Source organism: Aristolochia californica, unplaced genomic scaffold, assembly GCF_029961685.1.
Source record: "Aristolochia californica isolate CCGP_79_NKW_82.1479 unplaced genomic scaffold, dmAriCali1.0.hap1 SCAF_1, whole genome shotgun sequence".
NCBI lineage: Eukaryota > Viridiplantae > Streptophyta > Magnoliopsida > Piperales > Aristolochiaceae > Aristolochia > Aristolochia californica.
Window position 1 is genome coordinate 1,621,326 of NW_027181770.1, and position 23,877 is coordinate 1,645,202.

General features: G+C 41.3%; 3 protein-coding genes across 3 annotated transcripts; all 3 read right to left on the reverse strand.

The window, feature by feature from the left end:
* Window positions 1–968: 968 nt before the first annotated feature.
* Window positions 969–4,031, reverse strand: LOC137955415 (cytochrome P450 CYP72A616-like). Its single transcript, XM_068802352.1, has 5 exons — window positions 3,469–4,031; window positions 2,613–2,833; window positions 2,277–2,518; window positions 1,733–2,111; window positions 969–1,653 (listed from the first exon to the last, which is right to left on the reverse strand). The coding sequence occupies exons 1-5, from the start codon at window positions 3,743–3,745 to the stop codon at window positions 1,228–1,230; spliced, it is 1,545 nt and encodes a 514-aa protein (XP_068658453.1). The 5' UTR covers window positions 3,746–4,031; the 3' UTR covers window positions 969–1,227.
* A 2,073-nt stretch (window positions 4,032–6,104) lies between these two features.
* LOC137955426 (cytochrome P450 CYP72A616-like) lies at window positions 6,105–8,806 on the reverse strand. The gene is made up of 5 exons (XM_068802362.1): window positions 8,590–8,806; window positions 7,694–7,914; window positions 7,358–7,599; window positions 6,813–7,191; window positions 6,105–6,732 (listed from the first exon to the last, which is right to left on the reverse strand). Exons 1-5 carry the CDS (start codon window positions 8,732–8,734, stop codon window positions 6,307–6,309), a joined length of 1,413 nt encoding a protein of 470 aa, XP_068658463.1. The 5' UTR covers window positions 8,735–8,806; the 3' UTR covers window positions 6,105–6,306.
* Window positions 8,807–13,446: 4,640 nt separating this feature from the next.
* LOC137955433 (cytochrome P450 CYP72A616-like) lies at window positions 13,447–15,453 on the reverse strand. The gene is made up of 5 exons (XM_068802373.1): window positions 15,180–15,453; window positions 14,789–15,009; window positions 14,415–14,659; window positions 13,951–14,332; window positions 13,447–13,872 (listed from the first exon to the last, which is right to left on the reverse strand). Exons 1-5 carry the CDS (start codon window positions 15,451–15,453, stop codon window positions 13,447–13,449), a joined length of 1,548 nt encoding a protein of 515 aa, XP_068658474.1.
* Window positions 15,454–23,877: the final 8,424 nt, after the last annotated feature.

The following is a 23,877-nucleotide window of genomic DNA, read 5'->3' on the forward strand; positions in this document are numbered from 1 at the left end:
CCGGATTGCATCATCGGTTGTCTCCAACCCCCAAAGGGGTGTCCTTTTATAGGAGAAAATCAGTGGTATTTTTGAAATTTTCGGGTACTTGATTTGATATCTTGGAGTACGTGAGCACTTATGTCATACCTCATGCAATTGAATTATTCCAGATTAGCTTTTGAAAAGAAATCGTTAAAAACAAGGAAAAATCGTAAATGCTTTGAGTTTATACACAATAATCTGGACACCTTCTCACAATTCCGTACCCAACTTTTCCTTCGCTGACTCCATAATGTTTAAGTAAACGTGAGACGATTAAGGAAAAGATTAAGAGGAGATTATTATTAGTCTTCAATCTTCATTAGCTAAAAAATTTTAATAGATGTAAAAACTTTATTTTTTGTATTCTTCCTGTCTTTGAATATTTTGGTCACATAAAAATTACCATCATATGTAAAACAAAATACTTTTTTATTGTACTTCTTATATTTCTCCCCCTCAAGTTGGGGACAAAAAGAACATAGAGACCCAGTTTTTTATCCCCAACTTGGATAAAACACATTATAGGAGAAAAAAATAACTCCTAATCCTATGACAAAACTCCTTACACTAGTAAAAATTGATCATAGTCTGAAACACACTACTTAATTTCAAAGGCAAAAAAATAGCCCAAATTCAAAGCACAACAAAGAGATTACTCATGTTTTAAGGGTAGCTCAAACATAAATCACCTCTTGGGTGAAAAACATAAAATTTGATTCAAGCTGGATGTTGGGCACATTCTTATACTTTTTAGGTAGTAGGTCTAAGGTATTGCACTCAAGTGATAAAAACACAAAATGGTAAACTAAAAAAATATTAGAGGAAAACAACTTTAGATAGAAGGAGGCCACTACGAAACATTCATACTTCCAAAAGATATATATATATTTAAAAAAAAAACTAGGGAAGACTACAACGTTGGAACTTAATAAATTTGACCAAATATAACTTTTTTTTATTAAAAATACAATTGTATCCCTACATCTAAGAAAAACTACATAAAAATGGAAAACTTAAAAAAGACAGACATTACTAATAATAACGACAAGAACACAGATCATATAAAACAATATACAGTATTATACACCTCCTTTGTTCCACTTTTCCTTGATTGTAACACGTAAATTTCTATATTGGAGATGACAATCATCCTTAAAAGGGATCATCCTGATCACCTGCATAGCACTTGAAAAAAGCAACGTGTCACACTCTCTGTAAAATGATTTGGGCTCCACGAAGTGGTCGTAGAGTAATGTGAGTGCCAGGAGCATGAGCATACGCCGGGGAAAGCTCAAACGAGAATTGTTGCAGTATCATGGAGAGACCCAATTTAGCCTCGGTCAGAGCAAAGTTCTGGCCCACGCAGATACGAGGACCCCAGCCGAAGGGTAAGAAGGCGGACTGGTTCCTGGATGCTTTCGAAATTCCCTCAGCAAATCTCTCGGGCTTGAATTCCTCAACGTCTTCTCCCCATAGCTCCGGATCATGGTGGATGAGAAGAATTGGAAAGGTGAGATGCACTCCGGGGATGAACCAGTTTCTCCCTATCTGTATTCTCTTGGTAGGAGTGCGAACAACGTTGATTGCAGGTGGGTAGAGACGAAGAACCTCGTACAGGATCATCGTGACCTCCAATACGTCTTGAATCAATAAAAATGCTTAAGATTTAAGGGGGACTAAACAGGGGAAATTATGCATAAATACTTACAATCTTTAGATGACTAAGACCATCGAAGTCCGGTTTGTTTTTCCCAAAGGTCTGCAGGACCTCTTCCCTGGCTCGCTGTTGCCAACTAGGATGCATACTCAATACGATCATTGTCCAGGTTAACAAAACAGAAGTCGTTTCTTGGCCGGCGAAGTAGAATAGCTTACACTCTTGTATCACTTCTTCGACTGTCAATCCTCGGGTTCCTCCTCGTGCGAGAGAGTCCCTTACATTGGATTCCATGAGCAGACCCAGTAGGTCGTCAGTGGCTTCTCCCATTCTTATCTTCTGCTCTCTCTTCTTGATGAGATTCGTGAGCAGAGCTCCAACTTCTCTATCGATCTCCCTAATCCTGAGATTTCGTTTCGTAGGCAAATATCTGTGCGATCGAATCAATTTCAAGTTCATGCAAAGGAACAGAACATTCACATTGTTAGAGTTGATTTCATTTTATCTTGCTTTCTGTCATCTACACAGGATGCAATAACCAGTCCTGTTTCGTGTGGAGAAAAAACAGAGAGTCAAGGGAAGCGAAACACCTGACCTAAAACCTGGAAGTTGTACAGATTGAATAGACTCGACAATATGCTCAGATACTTCAGTCTGGAGTCGAAATATGCGGTTCCCCTCTTTGTAGTTGCTCCCAAATGCTGTCCGAGAGATGACATCTCCTGTTAATTTTTGCATCTCTGGCCAAACATCCAATTCGGCCGGTCCCTCGGCCACCACATTCTCCCATCTCTCCATCAAATCGGTACAGCTCGCGGCAAATGATGGAAGCATCCGCTGCAATACCAACAGTAACAAAAATAAAAATTGCTTATAGAAAGTAGTATTACTGTCATTCAAACGTTTTGGAGTTTCAAAAAGAAGAGATGACCTTGAGCTTCTCTACATGGAAAGCGGGGCTGATAATCCTTCTGTGCTTAGCCCATTTTTCGCCTTCATAGTCGGCGAGACCTGGCACTAACTGCTTCAGGAGATGGTTGCTTCTGGGTTTCTGAAAGTGGCCAAATTTGTTGGACAGAACTTCCCGCACTACTTCTGGTTCCATGATGGTCACCCTCGGATGTCTTCCAAACCAAGTAACTGACATTTTACCTGAGATACCATGATTCCGTTACAATTTCAGCAACGGAAAGAAACCAACGAGGATGAATTGGCACCTTGAGCTTGTCGCCATGACACTGAACGAGCGAACTTCTTTGCTTATGCAATTTAGTATTCTAGTTTTTCTGCTATCGACGATTTTTTCATTGGTTGTTTCCACAAATAAGAAAAAGAAATAAGTAAGACAATCTAGGAAGATACTAGAGCCCTTTTAAACGGATCCATTTGACTTTCAGATTTCTTGCCGACACAAAATATCTATCTGATATACTTTTCATTTCATTGTTTTAACCAATTAAACGATGATTGCGGGCAAACATAGTGATACAAAAACAAGACGCAGAGTTCGTTCACCGACCACTCAATCCCAGAGCAGCCCCGTCTGTGATTGGTGTTCCCACTCAAAGAAAACAGAACAGAGACTCCAAAAGGAGAAGATTTACAGGATCAATTCGCAAGGGTCAGTCTGCTAATTGTTGTATTCATGGAAATTGGACTTAAAAAACTGTTTGTTACTGTCAAGAAAGAAAGGCATCTCTGATAAACATGAAGAGAAGAAAATGAAGGTGTTAACAGGTGGATTAAAACAAAACGTAACAGCAGGTGTAAATAAGAATCACTAATACCATATTCTTTGACTACTTGATAGGCGAAAGGAACAACATGAGGGGCAATCCGATGCGAGAGCTCCATCGGCTTTGATCTTGCTTCCTTTAGCAGCCTGACGCTCTCCTTGAGGTTTCCAGACAAGAATTTGTATGGAGGTCCCATAATCCCTACCTGGTTCAACCATTTCTCTAGCTTCTTGGGTTTCCACCAATAGTCGTTAAGTAATATCAGCATCCAAACGACCACCAAAGCAGCAGAGCTTGAAAGAAGAAGAAGAAAGACAACTCCTTCCATTGTTCGTTTCTGTTTTCTTCTCCCTCTCCGACCTCGTTGAAGAAAGCAGATGAAGGCTTCTGCCAGGCCGTGAGATATTTGTTATCAAACGTGCTGCCATTTAAGAGGCGGCTGTAATGAATTCAACCCTCTCTTTTCCATGAATGACCAAATAATCCTTTCCTGAAAACTGCCCCTGCCTTGCCTTCGTGTACTTCTGGATAAGCAAAACGCTAAAGAAAGAGAAATTCTAGTGGTATGAGGCGGTGTGGCATTTAGTGATGGTAGCGAAGATGGCCAATCAACGATTCTGTCGATAGACTTATAATTTCAGGACTGTTCGAGAAGATATGAGCGATGACGAGTAAAGAGACGCGTAGGCCGATTTGATTTGCGAGCCTGAACTGTTTCAAGAAGCACCATCTCTGTTACACGAAAGGGCAAATAAAAAAGCCATCTGAGTCCCCATCAATGGCAGAAATTACGTCAAGTGTGAACACATGGCGGCCGATCGCATTTCTGTTGAGTCATTTATCTCCACGAGATGATAAAAGGGGGAGAGATTCTAGAAGGTGGAGAAAAGAGAATCGCTTTTGTCTCCTTGATGATATCGGAAGGACATCGTCCTTCGGACATACGACAAGTAAACTGTTTGAAACATTATAAAAAAATGACTCTATGAATTCATCAGCCATGACGTTCCTTCACTCGGAGACGACGGACTGGTAATAAATGGTGCGACTTGTAATTCACGGAGACCAAAAGATAATTAAAAAGCTGTGTTGCTACTCGCTGTGCCAGAGATGTCAGGTTTGAGTGGGTTGTTTCAACAGTTACATCTCTTAGTCAATTGAACAGCTTCGGGCATTGTTCAATTAACTTGCTACCGTCAATGATGAAGAAAAAGAACTTTGATCTTGAAAAGGAGTCGCACTACTGCATAGTGCAGTCTGCAATTACTGTTCTAGGCCATCTAAAAAGAAAAAAAATTATTTAAGGTTACGAAAAAACCAAATACAAAGAACACTTTCTGTTTTTCTATCTTCCCCAATATATCGGCCTTAGAGAAATTTTTATTTTTATTTTTCACTTTTTCTGTTCTTTCTCAACTCGTGAAAGGTTTTCCCTTAAAAATGGGCTTAGATCTATTTCTTCGTGGAAACCCGACATATGCTCGCGACCCTAAGTTTCCCATGCAGCGGTATTGGCAGATGGAAAAGGTTGACCCTCTTATTTTCTCTTGGAAATTTTATCTTATTTTTTTAACAATAATAACACAAACAATCAACTTTTTAACTTAATATCATGAATACAATACTTTGATAGATCAATTGCACATGTGTATAATCAAAGGCAACATGTAAACTTTGACCACTTACATGGTGTCACATCATCGTACGAATAGTCTACTGAAATGTTACCGGGGAAACTATATCATCATGCCATGTCATCGAATGCCACATAAGCCTAATATAACTAAAACACATTTAATCGATACTCTTTAGTGAGACCTCCTTCCATCAGACTCTTCTCCGATGCTATCATATTAATTATGGTTCTACAAGACATTTACTGTGAGATTCATATAAGACTTTTCCATATATGCTCTTCAACATTTTACTTTCTTGGCAACACAATAACAACTGTCTATTTGTTATCTTATTTTCATCAAATTTGGCAAGTTATAATTTTGTAATTTATTATTTCTCACCAAACTAAACACTAAAACATGGCAAGGATGAAGATGGATTTCCCTATTCCCACTTTGAATTTATAAAATTAATTTTAAAATTAATTTATTATTATGATTATTAGAGATCAACTTGAATGATATACATGAATTATTACAACAAAGTATTTTTTATTTTATATAATTTTTCTACCCCATATTATGAATAAGGTTAATGGGTGAAGATCGATCCCATCCCTAACTATAACTAAGCATCATTATACAAGAAACCCATTAGATTGCAGTCAGTGATAGGGTAGGGAGATCTTGAACCCATTAAAATCCAATTCTCGATACTACCGTCCCTGCTACAATTTGAGATAGATTACGGTGTGAGAGACGAACCAATTAGTATCAATATGTTGAGATGTCAACAATTAGCAATGTGAGAAGAGATCTCATTCTCATTAATTTCCTCTTCTCCTTTGATGGTGATAGTTGAAAGCTAGAATTTCTAAATACATTATGAAATTCATAAAAACTAAAAAACAGAAGTCCATATACATCTCCTGTTATAGTAGAAAAATTCCAAGAATTTCTAGAAACCTGTCTCATTTATTTGAAATGCAATTGATGGCAGTTTACTAAACCAATTCCCTTCGAAAGAGGAGAAATTGTAACTGATAGGTGGTTACAACCGTATCCCTAAGGAAAACTACATAATGGATCAAGCTTAAAAAAGAGGAACGTGACTAATAATAACGACAAAAACACATATCATAAACAACAATATACAGTATTATACACCTCCATTGTTACGATTTTCCTTGATTGTAACACGTTAATTTCAATATTGGAGATGACAATCATCCTCATCATGATCACCGGCATAGTACTTGAACAAAGCAACGTGTCAGACTCTCTGTAAAATAATTTGGGCTCCGTGAAGTGGTTGTAGAGTAATGAAAGTGCCAGGAGCATGAGCATAGGCCGGGGAAAGTTCAAACGAGAATCGTTGCAGTATCATGGAGAGACCCAACTTAGCTTCAGTCAGAGCAAAGTTCTGGCCCACGCAGATACGAGGACCCCAGCCGAAGGGGAAGAAGGCGGACTGGTTCCTGGATGCTTTCGAAATTCCCTCAGCAAATCTCTCGGGCTTGAATTCCTCAACGTCTTCTCCCCATAGCTCCGGATCATGGTGGATGAGAAGAATTGGAATGGTGAGATGCACTCCGGGGATGAACCAGTTTCTGCCTATTTGTATTCTCTTGGTAGGAGTGCGAATAACGTTGATTATAGGTGGGTAGAGACGAAGAACCTCGTACAGGATCATCGTGACCTCCAATACGTCTTGAATCAATAAAAATGCTTAAGATTTAAGGGGGGTCAAAACATGGGAAATTAAGCATAAATACTTACAATCTTTAGATGACTAAGACCATCGAAGTCCGGTTTGTTTTTCCCAAAGGTCTGCAGGACCTCTTCCCTGGCTCGCTGTTGCCAACTAGGATGCATACTCAATACGATCATTGTCCAGGTTAACAAAACAGAAGTCGTTTCTTGGCCGGCGAAGTAGAATAGCTTGCACTCTTGTATCACTTCTTCGACTGTCAATCCTCGGGTTCCTCCTCGTGCAAGAGAGTCCCTTACATTGGATTCCATGAGCAGACCCAGTAGGTCGTCAGTCGCTTCTCCCATTCTTATCTTCTCCTCTCTCTTCTTGATGAGATTCGTGAGCAGAGCTCGAACTTCTCTATCGATCTCCCTAATCCTGAGATTTCGTTTTGTAGGCAAATATCTGTGCGATCGAATCAATTTCATTTTCATGAAAAGGAAGAGAACATTCACATTGTTAGAGTTGATTTCATTTTATCTTGCTTTCTGTCATCTACACAGGATGCAATAACCAGTCCTGTTTCGTGTGGAGAAAAAACAGAGAGTCTAAGGGAAGCAAAAAACCTGACCTAAAACCTGGAAGTTGTACAGATTGAATAGACTCGACAATATGCTCAGATACTTCAGTCTGGAGTCGAAATATGCGGTTCCCCTCTTTGTAGTTGCTTCCAAATGCTGTCCGAGAGATGACATCTCCTGTTAATTTTTCCATCTCTGGCCAAACATCCAATTCGGCAGGTCCCTCGGCCACCACATTCTCCCATCTCTCCATCAAATCAGTACAGCTCGCGGCAAATGATGGAAGCATCCGCTGCAATACCAACAGTGACAAAAATAAAAATTGTTTATAGAAAGTATTATTACTGTCATTCTAACGTTTTGGAGTTTCAAAAAGAAGAGATGACCTTGAGCTTCTCTACATGGAAAGCGGGGCTGATAATCCTTCTGTGCTTAGCCCATTTTTCGCCTTCGTATTCGGCGAGTCCTGGCACTAACTGCTTCACGAGAGGGTTGCGTCTGGGTTTCTGAAAGTGGCCAAATTTGTTGGACAGAACTTCCCGCACTACTTCTGGTTCCATGATGGTCACCCTCGGATATCTTCCAAACCAAGTAACTGACATTTTACCTGAGATACTATGATTCCGTTACAATTTCAGCAACGGAAAGAAACCAACGAGGATGAATTGGCACCTTGAAGCTTGTCGCCATGACACTGAACGAGCGAACTTCTTTGCTTATGCAATTTAGTATTCTAGTTTTTCTGAAATCGACGACTTTTTCATTGGTTGTTTCCACAAAGAAGAAAAAGAAATAAGTAAGACAATCTAGGAAGATACGAGAGCCCTTGAATTTCCATATTTCATACTATTTAAACGGATCCATTTGACTTTCAGATTTCTTGCCGACACGAAATATCTATCTGATATACTTTTCATTTCATTGTTTTAACCAATTAAACGATGATTGCGGGCAAACATAGTGATACAAAAACAAGCCGCAGAGTTCGTTCACCGACCACTCAATCCCAGAGCAGCCCCGTCTGTGATTGGTGTTCCCACTCAAAGAAAACAGAACAGAGACTCCAAAAGGAGAAGATTTACAGGATCAATTCGCAAGGGAGGGTTCTCGCCATAGGGTCAGTCTGCTAATTGTTGTATTCATAGAAATTGGACTTAAAAAACTGTTTGTTACTGTCAAGAAAGAAAGGCATCTCTGATAAACATGAAGAAAAGAAAATGAAGATGTTAACGGGTGGATTAAACAAAACGTAACAGAAGGTGTAAATAAGAATCACTAATACCATATTCTTTGACTACTTGATGGGCGAAAGGAACAACATGAGGGGCAATCCGATGCGAGAGCTCCATCGGCTTTGATCTTGCTTCCTTTAGCAGCCTGACGCTCTCCTTGAGGTTCCCAGACAAGAATTTGTATGGAGGTCCCATAATCCCTATCTGGTTCAACCATTTCTCTAGCTTCTTGGCTTTCCACCAATAGTCGTTAAGTAATATCAGTATCCAAACGACCACCAAAGCAGCAGAGCTTGATAGAAGAAGAAGAAAGACAACTCCTTCCATTGTTAGTTTCTGATTTCTTCACCCTATCCGACCTCGTCGAAGAAAGCAGATGAAGCTTCTGCCAGGCCGTGAGATATTTGTTATCATACGTGCTGCCATTTAAGAGGCGGCTGCAATGAATTCAACCCTCTCTTTTCCGTGAATGACCAAAGAGCCCTTTCGAGAAAACTGCCCCTGCCTTGCCTTCGTGTACTTCCCGATAAGCAAAAGGTTAAAGAAAGAAAAAGAAAAATTCTAGTGGTATCAGGCGGTGTGGCATTTAGTGATGGTAGCGAAGATGGCCGATCAACGAGGATGATAATTTCAGGACTGTTCGAGATATACAAGCGATGAAGAGTATAGATACGGGGGAGTCAGGGGGCGAATCGAGTTCGAGCTTAAAATTGATATTGAGCTCGTCCATAATTTTAACCGAGTTTGATCTTTAATATTTTTTAAAAAATTTTCAAAAATTTCTTGTCTCGAGTTCGAGCTTCAATATATATTAATTTTTTTCAAAAAATACATGTCAAATAAATTGTATATAAAATTATGCATATATTTTACATAAAATTTTGCATATATTATATATAAAATTGGATATGACCTCTACATAAAATTGAACTTGACCTCTACATAAAATTGGCCATAAAGGTGGCATCTAATCCAATTGAGTCCAAATATTCCTATGTTTGAGCGAGTTTGATTTAAATATTTTGAACTCGAGTCGACCCTAGCCTCGAGCCTAAGATTGTAATCAAGCTCGAGCCTAATAATTTATTTGACATGTAATAATCGAACTGAGCTTTAACTACTCACGAACCGGCTCAATTGGATGTCACCCTTACGATGGGTGTATATAAGAGACGAAGACAAGGGTACCCCCTATCCTTAAAAATACAAGAAAGAAAAAACGGTCAAATCGTCTATTGCTTTTTCATGTTTGGAGAAAGAAGTTACCATCTTCCTGCCAAGAAGAAAGAAAAGGCAAATAAAAATTCCACATTTCAGTTACTCATGGGTGAATCTCAGCTGTCTGTCTCCCACAGGTGTAGCGAGGAAGGAGTCAAGAAGTCCTCCACAGTCTTGTTGAGTTCAGGCGCCGAACCAAAATCAGTTGAAATAAAAAGAAAGAAAAAGATTGTGAGACTTTGGCTTAAACTTCTCTTAATTTTTGACTAGGGGACTCCATTCACACTTTTAGTCCTACGAGACTTAGACCTTTTTGTTTTTAATTAACAGGGAAAGTCTAAAACTAACCCTGTTAATTTAGAAATCTCAGAGAGAAGGAAGGCAGCTCGGAAGGAAACCATCTCTTCTTTCGTCTAATATATAATAAATAAGGAGAAACTCTAAGAGTGCTTGAGAGCTCGAGAGCAAGAGCAGAGGAGAAGAGCTTCGAGATACTTTGCGTCTCTCCTTGGGTGTCAATTTCTCCCGCCACCCATGGAGACCCCTCAATCCCTCAATTTGTTCTGAAAATTCAGAGTTCATCATCCAGGGATCCTTCGCCAGTCTATTACGCCAAGTCCGTCACTGACGGCTTGGGGTTCGCCGTCAAGGTCATGAACAAGAAGAGCCTGTATCAGAACACGGTTCTGTGAGGTCTTCGCCATGCATAGCATGAATCACCCCAACATCATCCGCCTTCACGAGGTCATGGCCAACAAGACCCAAATATACCTCATCATGGAATTTGCCAGTGGCGGCGAGTTGTTCAAGGTTTGCCGGCAAGGACCCATGAAGGAATCTACCGTGAGGAGGTACTTCCTGTTGGTGTGCCTCCAGAGGACTTCTTCCTCTGGAACAGTCTTCCAGATCCGTAAAAATAGAGGAAGAAGTCCTCTATAGCTACGGCCTCAGAGATGATCCGAGAGACGGGTTACAAATAACTGAAAAATTATGTATATAAATAGAGATGTAAGTGTGTGAAATAAAATGTGAAAGAAAGCATAATTTTAGGATTTTTCATGGTATCATAGCGGGTCTGAACCAGAGGTCGGCTTCAGTGAAGATCATATGAATGTTGTGAATCAAATTATTCGATACCTAAAGCCCTCCCCTAGAAAAGGACTCATGTTTTCAAGAAACCATCACCTAAGGGTCGAAGGTTATACAGATGCTGATTGGGCAGGAAATATTTCAGATAGAAAATTCACCTCAGGCTATTTTACGTTTGTTGGAGGGAACCTAGTTACCTAGAGAAGTAAGAAACAAAAGGTGGTAGCGTTATCTAGTGCTGAAGCTGAGTTTCGTGGGATGGCTAAGGGGCTTTGTGAGCTTCTCTGGCTTCAGAGATTATTAACCAAAATTGGTTTTGGCCCAAACTGTGAGATGAACTTATTCTGCGATAATAAGGCGGCTATTGATATTTCACATAACCCGGTTCAGCATTATCGGACTAAACATGTGGAAGTAGATCGACACCATCAAGCAAAACCTTGAGGCAAAGATAATTCGATTTCCATCTGTTAAATCTGAAGACCAGTTGGTAGACATACTTACAAAAGCAGTATGCAGTAAAAACTTCTACAACTCACTTGGCAAGTTGGGCATCAAATATATATATGCACCAACTTGATGGGGACTGTTGGCGTGAGTTCCTCTAGAGAACTTCTTCCTCTGGAAGGGTCTTCCAGATCCGTAAAAACAAAGGAAGAAGTCCTTTGTAGCTATGGCCTCAGAGATGATCCGAGAGACGGGTTACAAATAACTGAAAATTATGTATATAAATAGAGATGTAAGTGTGTGAAATAAAATGTGAAAGAAAGAAAGATTTTACGATTTTTCACTTCCAACAGCTCGTCTCCGCCCCTCCACTTCTGTGATTTGAACGACATCCTGCACCGGAACTTGAAGACCCACAATCTCCTTTTGGGTCGAGTCGGGGGTCTAAGGGTCTCCGACTTCGGCCTCTCCCCCCTCTCGAAGAAGCTCAAGGACGACATGCTACAGACGGCGTGCGACACTCCAAGGTACACGCCGTCGGACGTCATCAAAAGGAGGGGCTACGACGACGCCAAGGTTGATGCTTGTCCTGCGAGGAGGAAATTTTTTCCCTCTATCGCTCTCACTCTCACTCCTGCTCCTGTTCCCAGTCCCAACTGGCAAGCCCATTAATGAGCTGGTTCGTGAGTTTTCGAATCGAACCATGGTTCTGTCAAGCTCAGCTCATTAACTGAAACAAGTTTACTTATATCTCGAACCGCCAATAATTGAATTGAATCGAGCCAGAACCGAATTGAATTCGAACCGCTCATAAACCGGTTCGGTTCGATGCCACTCCTGGCGAAGGCCGATTTGATTTGCGAGCCTGAACTGTTTCAAGAAGCACCATCTCTGTTACACGAAAGGGCAAATAGAGAAGCCATTTCTGAGTCCCCATCAATGGCAGAAATTACGTCAAAGTGTGAACACATGGTGGGCGATCACATTTCTGTGGACTCATTTACCTCCACAAGATGATAAAAAGGAGAGAGATTCTAAAAGGAGGGGAAAAGATACAATCAATTTTGTCTCCTTGATGATATCGGAAGGACGTTGTCGTTCGTGTTAACCATTTTATCATGAGAAACGGTTTCTCATTAAGTATGGTATCAAACTGCTACCAGTTGCAACTCCCTCTGTAACACGATACCATTAATACCTTGATGGGAGGTTGGCACAATTATGTTTTTTTGGATTCAGTTTGGTCCCCCGTCTAGTCACTCAAACCCTTTCAGTTTCAGCCATCGCCTAGAGTGTTCAGAGATCAGAAGTGCCGAACAGAGAACAGAGAGAAGGAATTTGAAGCGTATAGAAACTTGCTATTTAAATTTAAGTAGTGGCTTTGTTTTAAAATTAGAAAAGACTTTTTTATGTTCCAAGTTTATCCAGAAACTTGATTTCAGTTTCAAGGCTTATACCTTATGAATATTCTTTTAACTTTTCAGACAGATTCATCTTTAGTTATAAGTCTGATTGTGTTTGACGTTCCTTCCCTTGGAAACGGAAGACGGCAAGTAAACAGTTTGAAACATAATAAAAAAGACGGCATGAATTCATCAGCCATGACGTTCCTTCGCTTGGAGATGGCCTTGTAATCCACTTGTAATTTATGGAGACCAAAAGATAATTAAAAAGCTGTGTCACTACTCGCTGTGCCAGAGAAGTCAGGTTTGAGTGGGTTGTTTGAAACATTTACATCTCTTAGTCAATTGGACATTGTTTAATTAACTTGCTACCGTCAATGATGGAATTTTGATCTTGAAAAGGAGTCGCACTACTCCATAGTGCAGTATGCAATTACAGTTCGCTCCTCCCCCAAAGACAGCATAGGCCATCTAAAAATTAAAAATTCGATTACCTTTTTTTTCTTGATCGATTTAGCTTATTTTGTAATTGAAAAATATTTGACCCGAGTTAAGATTTGGTAGAGCCCTATTTGAGTTCAGATTTCCAAGGACCAGCGGCAAACTCGATTAACTCGTATTATACACCAGGCGTCCATCCCTGAGATCAATGTTCAATTTATCTAAGTTGAAGCAAACATACGCTATAACACCTGTTCATTATTTGTCCATTTAATAATTACAGAAAAAAAGGTACAGCAGTAAATCAGATCAAAGTTTATGGAAGATGATCTGAGCACCATGCTGGGGATGAATTGTAACAAGACTGTGGGGAGCATGAGCGTAGGAAGGCGAGAGCTCAAACAAAAAATTCTGCAGAATCATGGCCAAAACAATCTTGGCTTCTACAAACGCAAAGTTCTGCCCGACGCATATCCTCGGCCCCCAACCAAACGGAATGAAGGAAACCTTATTGTTTGTAGCTTTCGCTATTCCTTCTGCAAACCTCTCCGGATTGAACTCTTCTGCATCTTTCCCCCATAGGTCGCGATCGTGGTGAACCAGGAGAGTAGGTAAAACGATCTCCATCCCAGCCGGGAGAGAGATTCCGCCCAGTTTCATATCCTTGTTCACACTCCGAAGAAGGAAGACGAGAGGGGGGTACAACCGGAGAACCTCGTACAGAATCATAGTCACCTGCGCACAGAAACCTTCATTAATGACAAAGACCATATAACAGTGCTTCATGGGAAAATTCTATTAAGAAAATCTCACAATCTTCAGCTGGCTCAGGCCATCAAATTCTGGTTTCTTTTTTCCAAATACTTCTAAAACTTCGTCCCTTGCGCGCTCTTGCCAGGTCGGGTGCATGCCCAGTACTATTAGAGTCCATGTTAACAGTACTGCGGTGGTCTCCTGTCCGGCGAAGTAGAATAACTTGCATTCTCGAATCACTTCTTCGGTTGTCATCCCTTTGGAGTTTCCTTGTTCTTGAGACTCTCTCCAATTGGATTCCAATAGCAAGCCTAACAAATCGTCCCTAGGAGCTTCTCCCAACTTCGTTGCCTTCTCTCTCTTCTTTATCATGCTGGTCACTAGCGCTCGAACTTCTCTGTCGATCGCCTGTCTTCTTCTGTTCTTCTTTGTTGGCAAAAACCTGAAAGCAGTACACACGTAATGACGGTAGATAGTTTATAATTTCAGATAAAGAAGTTGTAATCGTTTTGTAAGATAAATACCTGAAACCAGGGATGTAAACAGAATCAGCAGCCTCAACCAGATACTTGGCCTGCTCTCTCTGTAGCTGAAATATTCTATTCCCTTCTTTGTAATTGCTACCAAAAGCCGCTCGAGAGATTACGTCTCCTGTCAAATTTTGAATCTCAGGCCACACATCCAATTCAAAGGACCCTTCAGAACCCACTGATTTCTCCCATCTACTGATCAGTTCACAACAACTAGCAGAGAACGCCGGTAGCATCCGCTGCAACAAAACTAGGAAATTAGTCTTCTTTTTAACGCAACTTAATTACTGTCCGGGATGGTGCCCATTTCAATAATTCATAAGGGGAAAGATAGCTCGACGGTTCTACTGCAGAAAGTGAGAAAAAACCTTGATCTTCTCCATGTGAAATGCAGGATTGATTATCCTCCTGTGCTTGGCCCATTTTTCTCCTTCCAAGATTGCAACCCCCGTCAACAACAATTTTATCTGTGGATTCACTTCTGGTTTCTCAAATTGACCAAACTTATTGGTCAGTATCTCCTTTATCATCTCCGGATCCATGATATGTATTCTCGGACTTGGCCCAAACCAGGTGATTGACGTCTTGCCTGCATCATTTTCAACTTCTAATTTACTCAGCAACAATACGACCAGGTGTTTCATCCAGTATAAGGGCAAGATCATTTAGCTAAGCCGGGCAAAAATAAAAAAGAGGATAAAATACATTATCCAGAGTCAAAGAAAGCCCGCAAGAAATCTACAACCGGACAGGACTTACCATAATTAAGCATGGTATTCTCGAAGAACGGAGCGACTCGAGGTATTATCTTGTGCGACAGATTCATGGGCTTTAACTGTGCTTCCTTCATGGAAGAGAGGAATTCCTTGAGGTTCCCGAAGAGCAGGCGGTAAGGAGGCCCCACAACCCCTTGTTGCTTGAAAAACTTTTCCAGTTTTTTGGGTTTCCACCATACAGAGTAAGCCAGTCTCAGAATCCATGAGAATACCAGCAGATACGCGATGCACCGGAGCAGGATGCTAATATCTGCCATCAGAATGACCAACCGCCGGTAGAGATAATTGAAGAAGCGGAGACAACTGAAGCACTGAAAACTCCGCTTGAGCATTTAACATTCCAGTTTACGAAACAAGACTCGTCTTAGGATCATATTACACATACCTGTCTCTAGAATACAAACAACTGATAGTGATTTGGCCTTTTAGTCTGGAATCTTAATAAGAGTTACCAGACCACAATAAGCTAATCAATATTCTGTTTATTAAACTTAGGGAATGGGTTTAGTCGTCACTGAGTAAAAGGGACATTTATTTGTTTTCTTCCATCGAAGAGCAGAATCTGAATAAGATAACTGTAAAACAAGTATCAAGATGCTAAGATCCAATCTCCCATGGGCGTTGGCTGTTTTTAGAGACATTATTTTGTTGAGAAGAAGGGCATCTCCCGCCAGGATTGGACTGACCTGCATTAATTTTGTCTCGTACTCTGAACTCCATGCCGAATCAATCGTCTGGGCATATTCTCTTATTAATGTTAACTTTGAAGTTAAAATAATGCGATAATGCTTGCTTCTTTTTTTATTTTTTTAATCGTGAGCACAGTTCTACTGATTTTGGAGTTATGGTTAGTCTACTGTGTTGGTGTGTCTATGCATAAGCTTGTGGGGAATATTTTCTTCAACAATAACACAAACGTAATTTTATTCTTATATAAGAACAGAAACGAAGCTAGGTGATAATTGAATTTGATGGATCCCCCAACTGTACTGACATGGAAAACCTTAATTCGAAATAATCTTTTAAAGAATAATAAACTGGCCATGGTGACGAAAACTTGATGGGTCTGATCAAACTCTGTGTGTGAATGATCTGAACGCCATGCTGGGAAAGATGAGTCAGAACCGCACTACGAGCATAAGCATAGACGGACTAGAGCTCAAAGGAGAAAATCTCTGAGAATCGTGGCCACTGTAATTTTAGCTTCCATCATCTCAAGGTTCTGGCCTATGCAGATTCTGTTGAATTAATTTCACAACCACACCCACAATCCTACTAATTTATTCAGTCCACATACTGAATACAAATCATAATATTTGACACATACACATTCTCATAGCAGAACACACATCCACAAAACATAAATATACAAATAGGGTCCACAGATACAGTATTAAACCGACATCAAACTTGAGAGGAAAAATGAACCTCCTTTCTGTGCACACAGACACTGTTCAACAGCAACGTCCCTCCTCGACCTCTCTGTCCAGCAAAGGCGAGCCACCACGGCTCTCTCCTCTCCGGTAACAATGTCGGCGTCCAACCCTGACCTCTTCCGACAACAGTCCCGAGTCCCGAGCTCCGGCTCCGGCACCAACAACAAGAGCCTCCTAGACTCCTCTTCCGTCAATGGCGAGAGTCACTCCAACTCTCCCTCTTCCGGCTACAACGAGAACCACCCCAGCTATCTCTCTCTTCCGTCAACAAAAAACACACTCCCGAGCTCACACTCCTTTCTCCCCGGATTTCCCTTTTCAATTTCTTCCCTAACGCGTCGCCGCTGTTTTTCCCCTTTCTGTATCTCCCCCCCCTTTTTCTTTTTCTTTCTGTCTATCGCACCCGACGCACTGTGCGTCTTTAACTTAAAACAGAAGGTGGGCCCACACGGGTTGGGCCCACTGGTGTTGATTTTCAACACTCCCCCTCAACACCAGCTATCGCTAGTTGGACTGTGCCGAGCTGATAGCGAAACATTTTGAACTTTCCTGTGCTCAAACTCTTTGTGAACAAATCCGCAACTTGATCATCCGTCTTAATCGGTCTCATCTCAATTTCTTCTTGCAGAACCTTTTCTCTGATAAAATGATAGTGCACTTCAATATGTTTAGTTCTAGCATGAAAGACCGGATTCTCCGCCAAACGAATTGCCGACTGATTGTCACAATACAACGGAACTGCATACTCTACTAGTTGATGTAGATTATTCATCAGTTGTATCAACCATGTGCTCTCTTGAGCTGCCAGTGCTGCTGCTCGATACTCAGCTTCAGTGGTTGACAATGATACCGTCGGCTGTCTCTTACTACACCAAGAAATTGTTCCAGAGCCAAGCTTAAACACATACCCAGTTGTGGACCTCCTGGTGTCATGATCTCCTGCATAATCAGCATCACAGTAGCCAACCAACTTGCAGTCTTCACCTTTCTTGTACACAAGACCATAGTCAATTGTACTCTTCACATATCTCAGAATTCTACGAACTGCTTCCAAATGAGGCTTCTTTGGATCTTGCATGTACCGACTCATCACGCCAACTGCATAAGATATGTCAGGTCGAGTCAAGGTTAAGTAGATCAGACTACCTACCAATTGTCGATACATTGTCGCATCTTCCAAATTTTTTCCTTCTTGTGCACACATTTTGGCATTTGGCTCCATCGGCGTAGAAGTCAACTTGCATTCAAGCATTCCAAACTTCTTCAACAAATCTTTGGCATATTTCTGTTGACAAAGAAATATTCTTTCTTGTGTGCGATCAACCTTTAAACCAAGAAAGTGCTTGAGCAGGCCAAGTTCTTTCATCTGGAAACGAACTGATAGATTCTTCTTCGTCTGAAGAAGTTCTGCCTCATCATCACCAGTTAAGATCAAATCATCCACATACACTAGCACAATGGCTAGTTTTCCTTCATTGGCTTTGACAAACAAGCTGGAGTCTGCAGGTGTAACAAAATAACCACTTCGCGTTAAAAATTCAGCAATCTTACCATACCACGCCCTGGGTGCTTGTTTCAATCCGTAGAGTGCTTTCCGCAACTTGCAAACATGTTTAGGATGTTCTTGGTTCTGGAAACCCATCGGTTGAATCATGTATATCTCCCGATCCAACTCTCCATGAAGAAAAGCATTCTTCACATCCATCTGCCACAAGTTCCAGTCTTTGTTGGCTACCAGTGCAAGTAGGACTCGTACGGTTGTAAATTTTGCCACTGGACTAAACGTTTCATCATAGTCTAGTCCGTACTGTTGAGAGAAACCACGAGCTACCAATCGTGCCTTGTACCTCTCAATTGACCCATCTGAACGACGTTTGATCTTGTAGACCCACTTGCACGATATGGGTTTCACATTGGTTGGTTTTGGCACTAGATCCCAAGTCTGATTTTGCTCAAGTGCATCAATCTCTTCTTTCATAGCTGTCCTCCACTCAGAGCTCAGCGATGCTTCTTCAAAGGTCTCAGGTTCTATCAAACTTTCGTCTTTGGCGACGGATGCATTGACGTATTTGGGATTTGACCTTCGTGTTCTTGTTGACCTTCGGAGTTGAAATTGTGGAATTGATTCCTCCATTTCACTGGGTTCACCTTCTACATGTGGTTGTTGATACACGCCAGTTTGCCAAGGGCTCTGAGTCCCTCCTTGCTCAACATCATCATCATTTTGATCTCCTGATTCACCTGAACTTGATGGGCGTTGGGCAGTATGCTCCCCCATCTTTTGTTGTAGCTCGTCTCCAAATTCTCTTGAATCTGACAAGACTTCTTTCTCTGAGGACCACCACGAAGATGCTTCATCGAATACCACATCTCGCGAAGTGTAACATTTTCCACTCATTGGGTCACAACATCTCCACCTTTTTCTCTGGCTATCATACCCCACAAAGATACATCTAATAGCTTTCTTGTCAAATTTGCTCCGTAGATGATCAGAAACAAATACATAACATACACAGCCAAACACTCGAAAGTAACTAACTGTAGGCTTCATGTTCCACAATTTCTCATAGGGTGTAGCAAATCCTAACCTTGGTTGAGGAATTTTGTTGATCACAAAGGCTGCAGTCCTCATTGCTTCAGCCCAAAACCTTCCAGGTACATTTTTCCCATGTAACATGCTCCGACACACCTCTGCAAGATGACGGTTCTTTCTCTCTGCTACACCATTCTGTTGTGGCGTGTTGGCACACGTGTACTGATGACGTATGCGACATTCCCTTAAATATTGGGAGAAATTGTTTGAGCTGTATTCGCCCCCATTGTCTGTGCGCAAGCACTGAATCTTCTTTCCTACTTCTCCCTCTGCTGACTCTCTGAACTCTTTAAACTTTGAGAATGTGTCAGATTTTTCTTTCATGAAGAAGACCCACACGTACCTTGAGAAGTCATCAATGAATGTCACCATGTACCGCATACCACTAATTGATGGTTGCTTAACCGGCCCGAATACATCAGAGTAGACTAACTCTAGCGGTTCATTTGCTTTAAACTTTGACTCCTCGTACGGTAATTGGTGTTGTTTACCATATTGGCATCCGGCACAGACCGTGTCTGTTTGAACATTTACTTGAGGAAGCCCCTTAAGCATCAACTTTTTCATCATCACATTGAGCTTCGAGTAGCTGACATGACCTAACCGCATGTGCCATAGATCTCCTGTCTCATTTTTTCTTGTCTTATCTACATATGCAGACTCTGCTGACATTACATAGATTGACTCCAACCGTCGCCCCTCCATTGTCGGTGTTTCTGAAATTTTGAGATCACGATACACCTTCACATCTCGGGGACCAAACAAAATATAGTTGCCTGATGATGTCAACTGAGCCACAGATAACAAGTTTTTCTTCATTCCTGGGACATGATAAACATCTTGAAGTGACATCTGGTTGGGATTATATCGTGGTGTAAATATAGTCTTACCGATGTGAGCTATCGGTAACCTTGAGTCGTTGGCTGTCACCACCACACGGTTTCCCTTGTACTCATACATGTTTTGCAACTTCTGTTTATTACCCGTCATATGATTTGAGCATCCCGAGTCTACAATCCAATCATTCTTGTAGTCAATCCGTTCAGCCTTACCCTTTAGCAACACTTCTCCCATTTGTTTAGCTAAAAACTTACTGCTAACAACTCAGGATAACTTCACCAAAACAAACAACAGTCCCTGACCGTCCCGCTCTGATACCAATTGTTGAATTAATTTCACAACCACACCCACAATCCTACTAATTTATTCAGTCCACATACTGAATACAAATCATAATATTTGACACATACACATTCTCATAGCAGAACACACATCCACAAAACATAAATATACAAATAGGGTCCACAGATACAGTATTAAACCGACATCAAACTTGAGAGGAAAAATGAACCTCCTTTCTGTGCACACAGACACTGTTCAACAGCAACGTCCCTCCTCGACCTCTCTGTCCAGCAAAGGCGAGCCACCACGGCTCTCTCCTCTCCGGTAACAATGTCGGCGTCCAACCCTGACCTCTTCCGACAACAGTCCCGAGTCCCGAGCTCCGGCTCTGGCACCAACAACAAGAGCCTCCTAGACTCCTCTTCCGTCAATGGCGAGAGTCACTCCAACTCTCCCTCTTCCGGCTACAACGAGAACCACCCCAGCTATCTCTCTCTTCCGTCAACAAAAAACACACTCCCGAGCTCACACTCCTTTCTCCCCGGATTTCCCTTTTCAATTTCTTCCCTAACGCGTCGCCGCTGTTTTTCCCCTTTCTGTATCTCCCCCCCCTTTTTCTTTTTCTTTCTGTCTATCGCACCCGACGCACTGTGCGTCTTTAACTTAAAACAGAAGGTGGGCCCACACGGGTTGGGCCCACTGGTGTTGATTTTCAACAGATTCGTGGCCCGAAACCAATGGGACGAATGCTCCTTGGTTTTTACACGCCAGTGCAATCCCTCCTGCAAATCTCTCCCTCTTGAATTCCTCCGCGTCCTCTCCCCACAATTCAGGACCTCTGTTCATGTGGAGATTTTGCAATGTGAGTAAGACGCCGGAGGGAAAGTTATTTCCTCCAGCGGTTGTCTCCTCGTGGACGCTTCCGACGAGGAAAGTCACTGGCTGATAAAGCCGCAGTACCTAGTAAAGAATCATGGTCACATCCAATCAGCACATTTTCAACAGCATTAAGATCTGGCTTAATTCATAATCTAGAAAATAGAAATGGTTGTTGACAATGAAAAGATCGGGGTAACACTCACAGAAAGTCTTGAGGTTATTTATGTAAGAGACTGAACTGGACCACGTCTTTATATTGATCTAAGAGTATACAATTTACAGTGTAAATCTCTAAACTGAAGGGATAAATACAATCCAGAAAAATCTCCTAAACCAAAGGGTTAAATACAATCCATAGAAATTATCTATTAAACCGAAGGGAAAGAAGATAATCTCTTTATGCCCCCTCAAAATTGGAGGCTACGGTTAGCAATGACTTTGTAAGGAGATCAACTGTTGATCAGCAGAATCAATATGAGCAACACTAAGTAGACCAAATTGAACTTGATCACGGATTAAGTGATAATTAATTGTTATATGTTTCATTCTGGAGTGAACCATAGGATTAGAGTTTAACTGTATGGCACCAATATTATCACAATAGACTACAAGATAAGACTTCAGGGTCACACCAAGTTCAATAAGTAAAGAGCACACCCACCGAAGTACAGCAACAGTAGTAGCAACTATCCGATACTCAACCTCAGTAGAAGAACGAGCAACAATGTGTTGCTTCTTTGAACTCTAGGAAATGAGATTACAACTAATATAGATAAGGTAGCCACTAGTGGAAGAGTAATCATCTATATTGCTAGCCCAATCTGCATCCGAGAACCCATGTAGAGATATAGGAGAATTACTATGTAGAAGAAACTTTTTGTTTAGTGTACTACACAAATACCTTAAAAATCGTTTGACAAGGGTTGAGTGCCTGTCAGATGATTGATGCATAAACTATGACATCTTGTTGACACCAAAGGAAATATCAGGCCGAGTGAGAGAAAGATATTGCAAATTGCTAACTACTTCACAAAATTGAGATGGATCAAAAAGTGGAAAGCCTGAGGTTATGGTGAGTGATGAATAGTTAGTCGGTAATGGGGTGAGAGTGGGTTTAGCAAACTCCATATGAATCCTTCGGAGCAAGTCTTGGATGTCTTTGCGTTGAGAGAGTAATATGTCATTGCGATGCGGAGTAACCTCAACTCCAATGAAGTAAGAAAGAGAGACAAGATCTTTCAAAGAGAAATGATGAGGGAGGCAATCCTAGAGCCCGTGACTATTTGTTGTAACACACCATGGGTGGATGTCTCTAGAAGTCACAATGGCTAGAATCCTAGAACTATTATGGGATCGTTGTTGGGGAGATGTTAGAGAGAAACATAGTTGCTTCTTTTCTTTTAACCTTTCTTTCTTGATGAAGACGAGAGGACTAGTCTTCTCTCTCTCTCTCTTTCTCTCTTGTGATGTTTAGATGGCAACAACTATTCTGGCTAAAAGCAGTTCTAATTTTTTAGAAAGTATTTTAGAGAGAGGTGTTGAGTACTTCCTCGACATCATAGTTGGGGGACACCATAGTTACTTCTTTTCTTTCTAATCTTTCTTCTGGATGAAGAAGATACGACCAATCTTTCTACCATTTCGTTGGACTACATTGGAAAACACCATCATCTTTTTTTTTAATATTTTCTTCCTTTGAATTCTCTGAGTTTCATTTTCTTAATTCTGTTGACCAAGGATTTTTCTGTTCCCCCATTCCTTTTAGCTTTCGTCCATGGAGGTTTCCTTCCATTTTTTTATACATGTTCTTATTGTCTCTCTCCCCTCTCTTTCTCTCAATTTTCTTCTTCCCTTTTCTTCGTTTACTTCTTATTTTTTTGGTCTAGTTCTGGTTGTGTTTTTTCCTAGTGTGAGACACAACTTGAGCGCCTTGTTACTTTCTTCCCACTCTTGTTCTCTTCCTTGGTACAATGATGAAAAAGGAAAAACTATGGTAGGAGAGGGAAAGGGGAGGTCATCTTGTCAAAATAAAAAATAAAAACTTTCTAAGATGAATGGTCCAAGTGATTAGCAAGAAGCACGGTCACACTTATACTGCATATTAACACAAAAGAAGTAATGCACTTTAGGGGGGTTAGTCAACTTGAAGGACAAGATGATCTTCAACCACATAACGCCCTTCAACACTTGAAGTCGTTAGTGGAGCGCAAATGAAGCTTCATCTCGATGCAGGGGATGAAGGGGCCCTTCATCTCCACGGTTTAATTTCAATCATGTGGAAGAAGGCCCTTTTTGATCTTCTTCTAATTGAAGGACGGGCGACGCTCGTATTTTTTCCTCTCTCTCCTAGCACCCCCCCCCCCCATCGCGCGTCGTCATTTTTATTTTTTCTTCCTCTCTCCCACACTCCCTTCCCTCTCTTGTCTCCCTGCACCCCCGACATTGACCTCGTCCTTCGTCTCCCTGCGCCCCCGACGTTGACCTCGGCCACCATCTCAGTTCCCTCTCGTCTCCGGCCTCAACTCTCGGTCTTCTCTCGGCCTCGCCCTCTCTCTCGCACCCCCTTTCTCGTCTTCGTGACTCCCTCTCTTCTCTCGGACAAGCTCTCTCTCGCTTCTCTCTCTCTATTCCCTCCCGACCTCCCTTTCTTC

Coding starts and splice junctions, on each gene's coding strand:
- LOC137955415 (XM_068802352.1), bottom strand. CDS start 3,745: ATGGAAGGAGTTGTCTTTCTTCTTCTTCTTTCAAGCTCTGCTGCTTTG. Junction 2,834..3,468: donor TCAAGTAGTCAAAGAATATG/GTATTAGTGATT, acceptor ATGGTATCTCAG/GTAAAATGTCAGTTACTTGG. Junction 2,519..2,612: donor TCCATGTAGAGAAGCTCAAG/GTCATCTCTTCT, acceptor TTGGTATTGCAG/CGGATGCTTCCATCATTTGC.
- LOC137955426 (XM_068802362.1), bottom strand. CDS start 8,734: ATGGGACCTCCATACAAATTCTTGTCTGGGAACCTCAAGGAGAGCGTC. Junction 7,600..7,693: donor TCCATGTAGAGAAGCTCAAG/GTCATCTCTTCT, acceptor TTGGTATTGCAG/CGGATGCTTCCATCATTTGC. Junction 6,733..6,812: donor GTCTTAGTCATCTAAAGATT/GTAAGTATTTAT, acceptor GACGTATTGGAG/GTCACGATGATCCTGTACGA.
- LOC137955433 (XM_068802373.1), bottom strand. CDS start 15,453: ATGGCAGATATTAGCATCCTGCTCCGGTGCATCGCGTATCTGCTGGTA. Junction 14,333..14,414: donor GTTTACATCCCTGGTTTCAG/GTATTTATCTTA, acceptor TACTGCTTTCAG/GTTTTTGCCAACAAAGAAGA. Junction 13,873..13,950: donor GCCTGAGCCAGCTGAAGATT/GTGAGATTTTCT, acceptor TTCTGTGCGCAG/GTGACTATGATTCTGTACGA.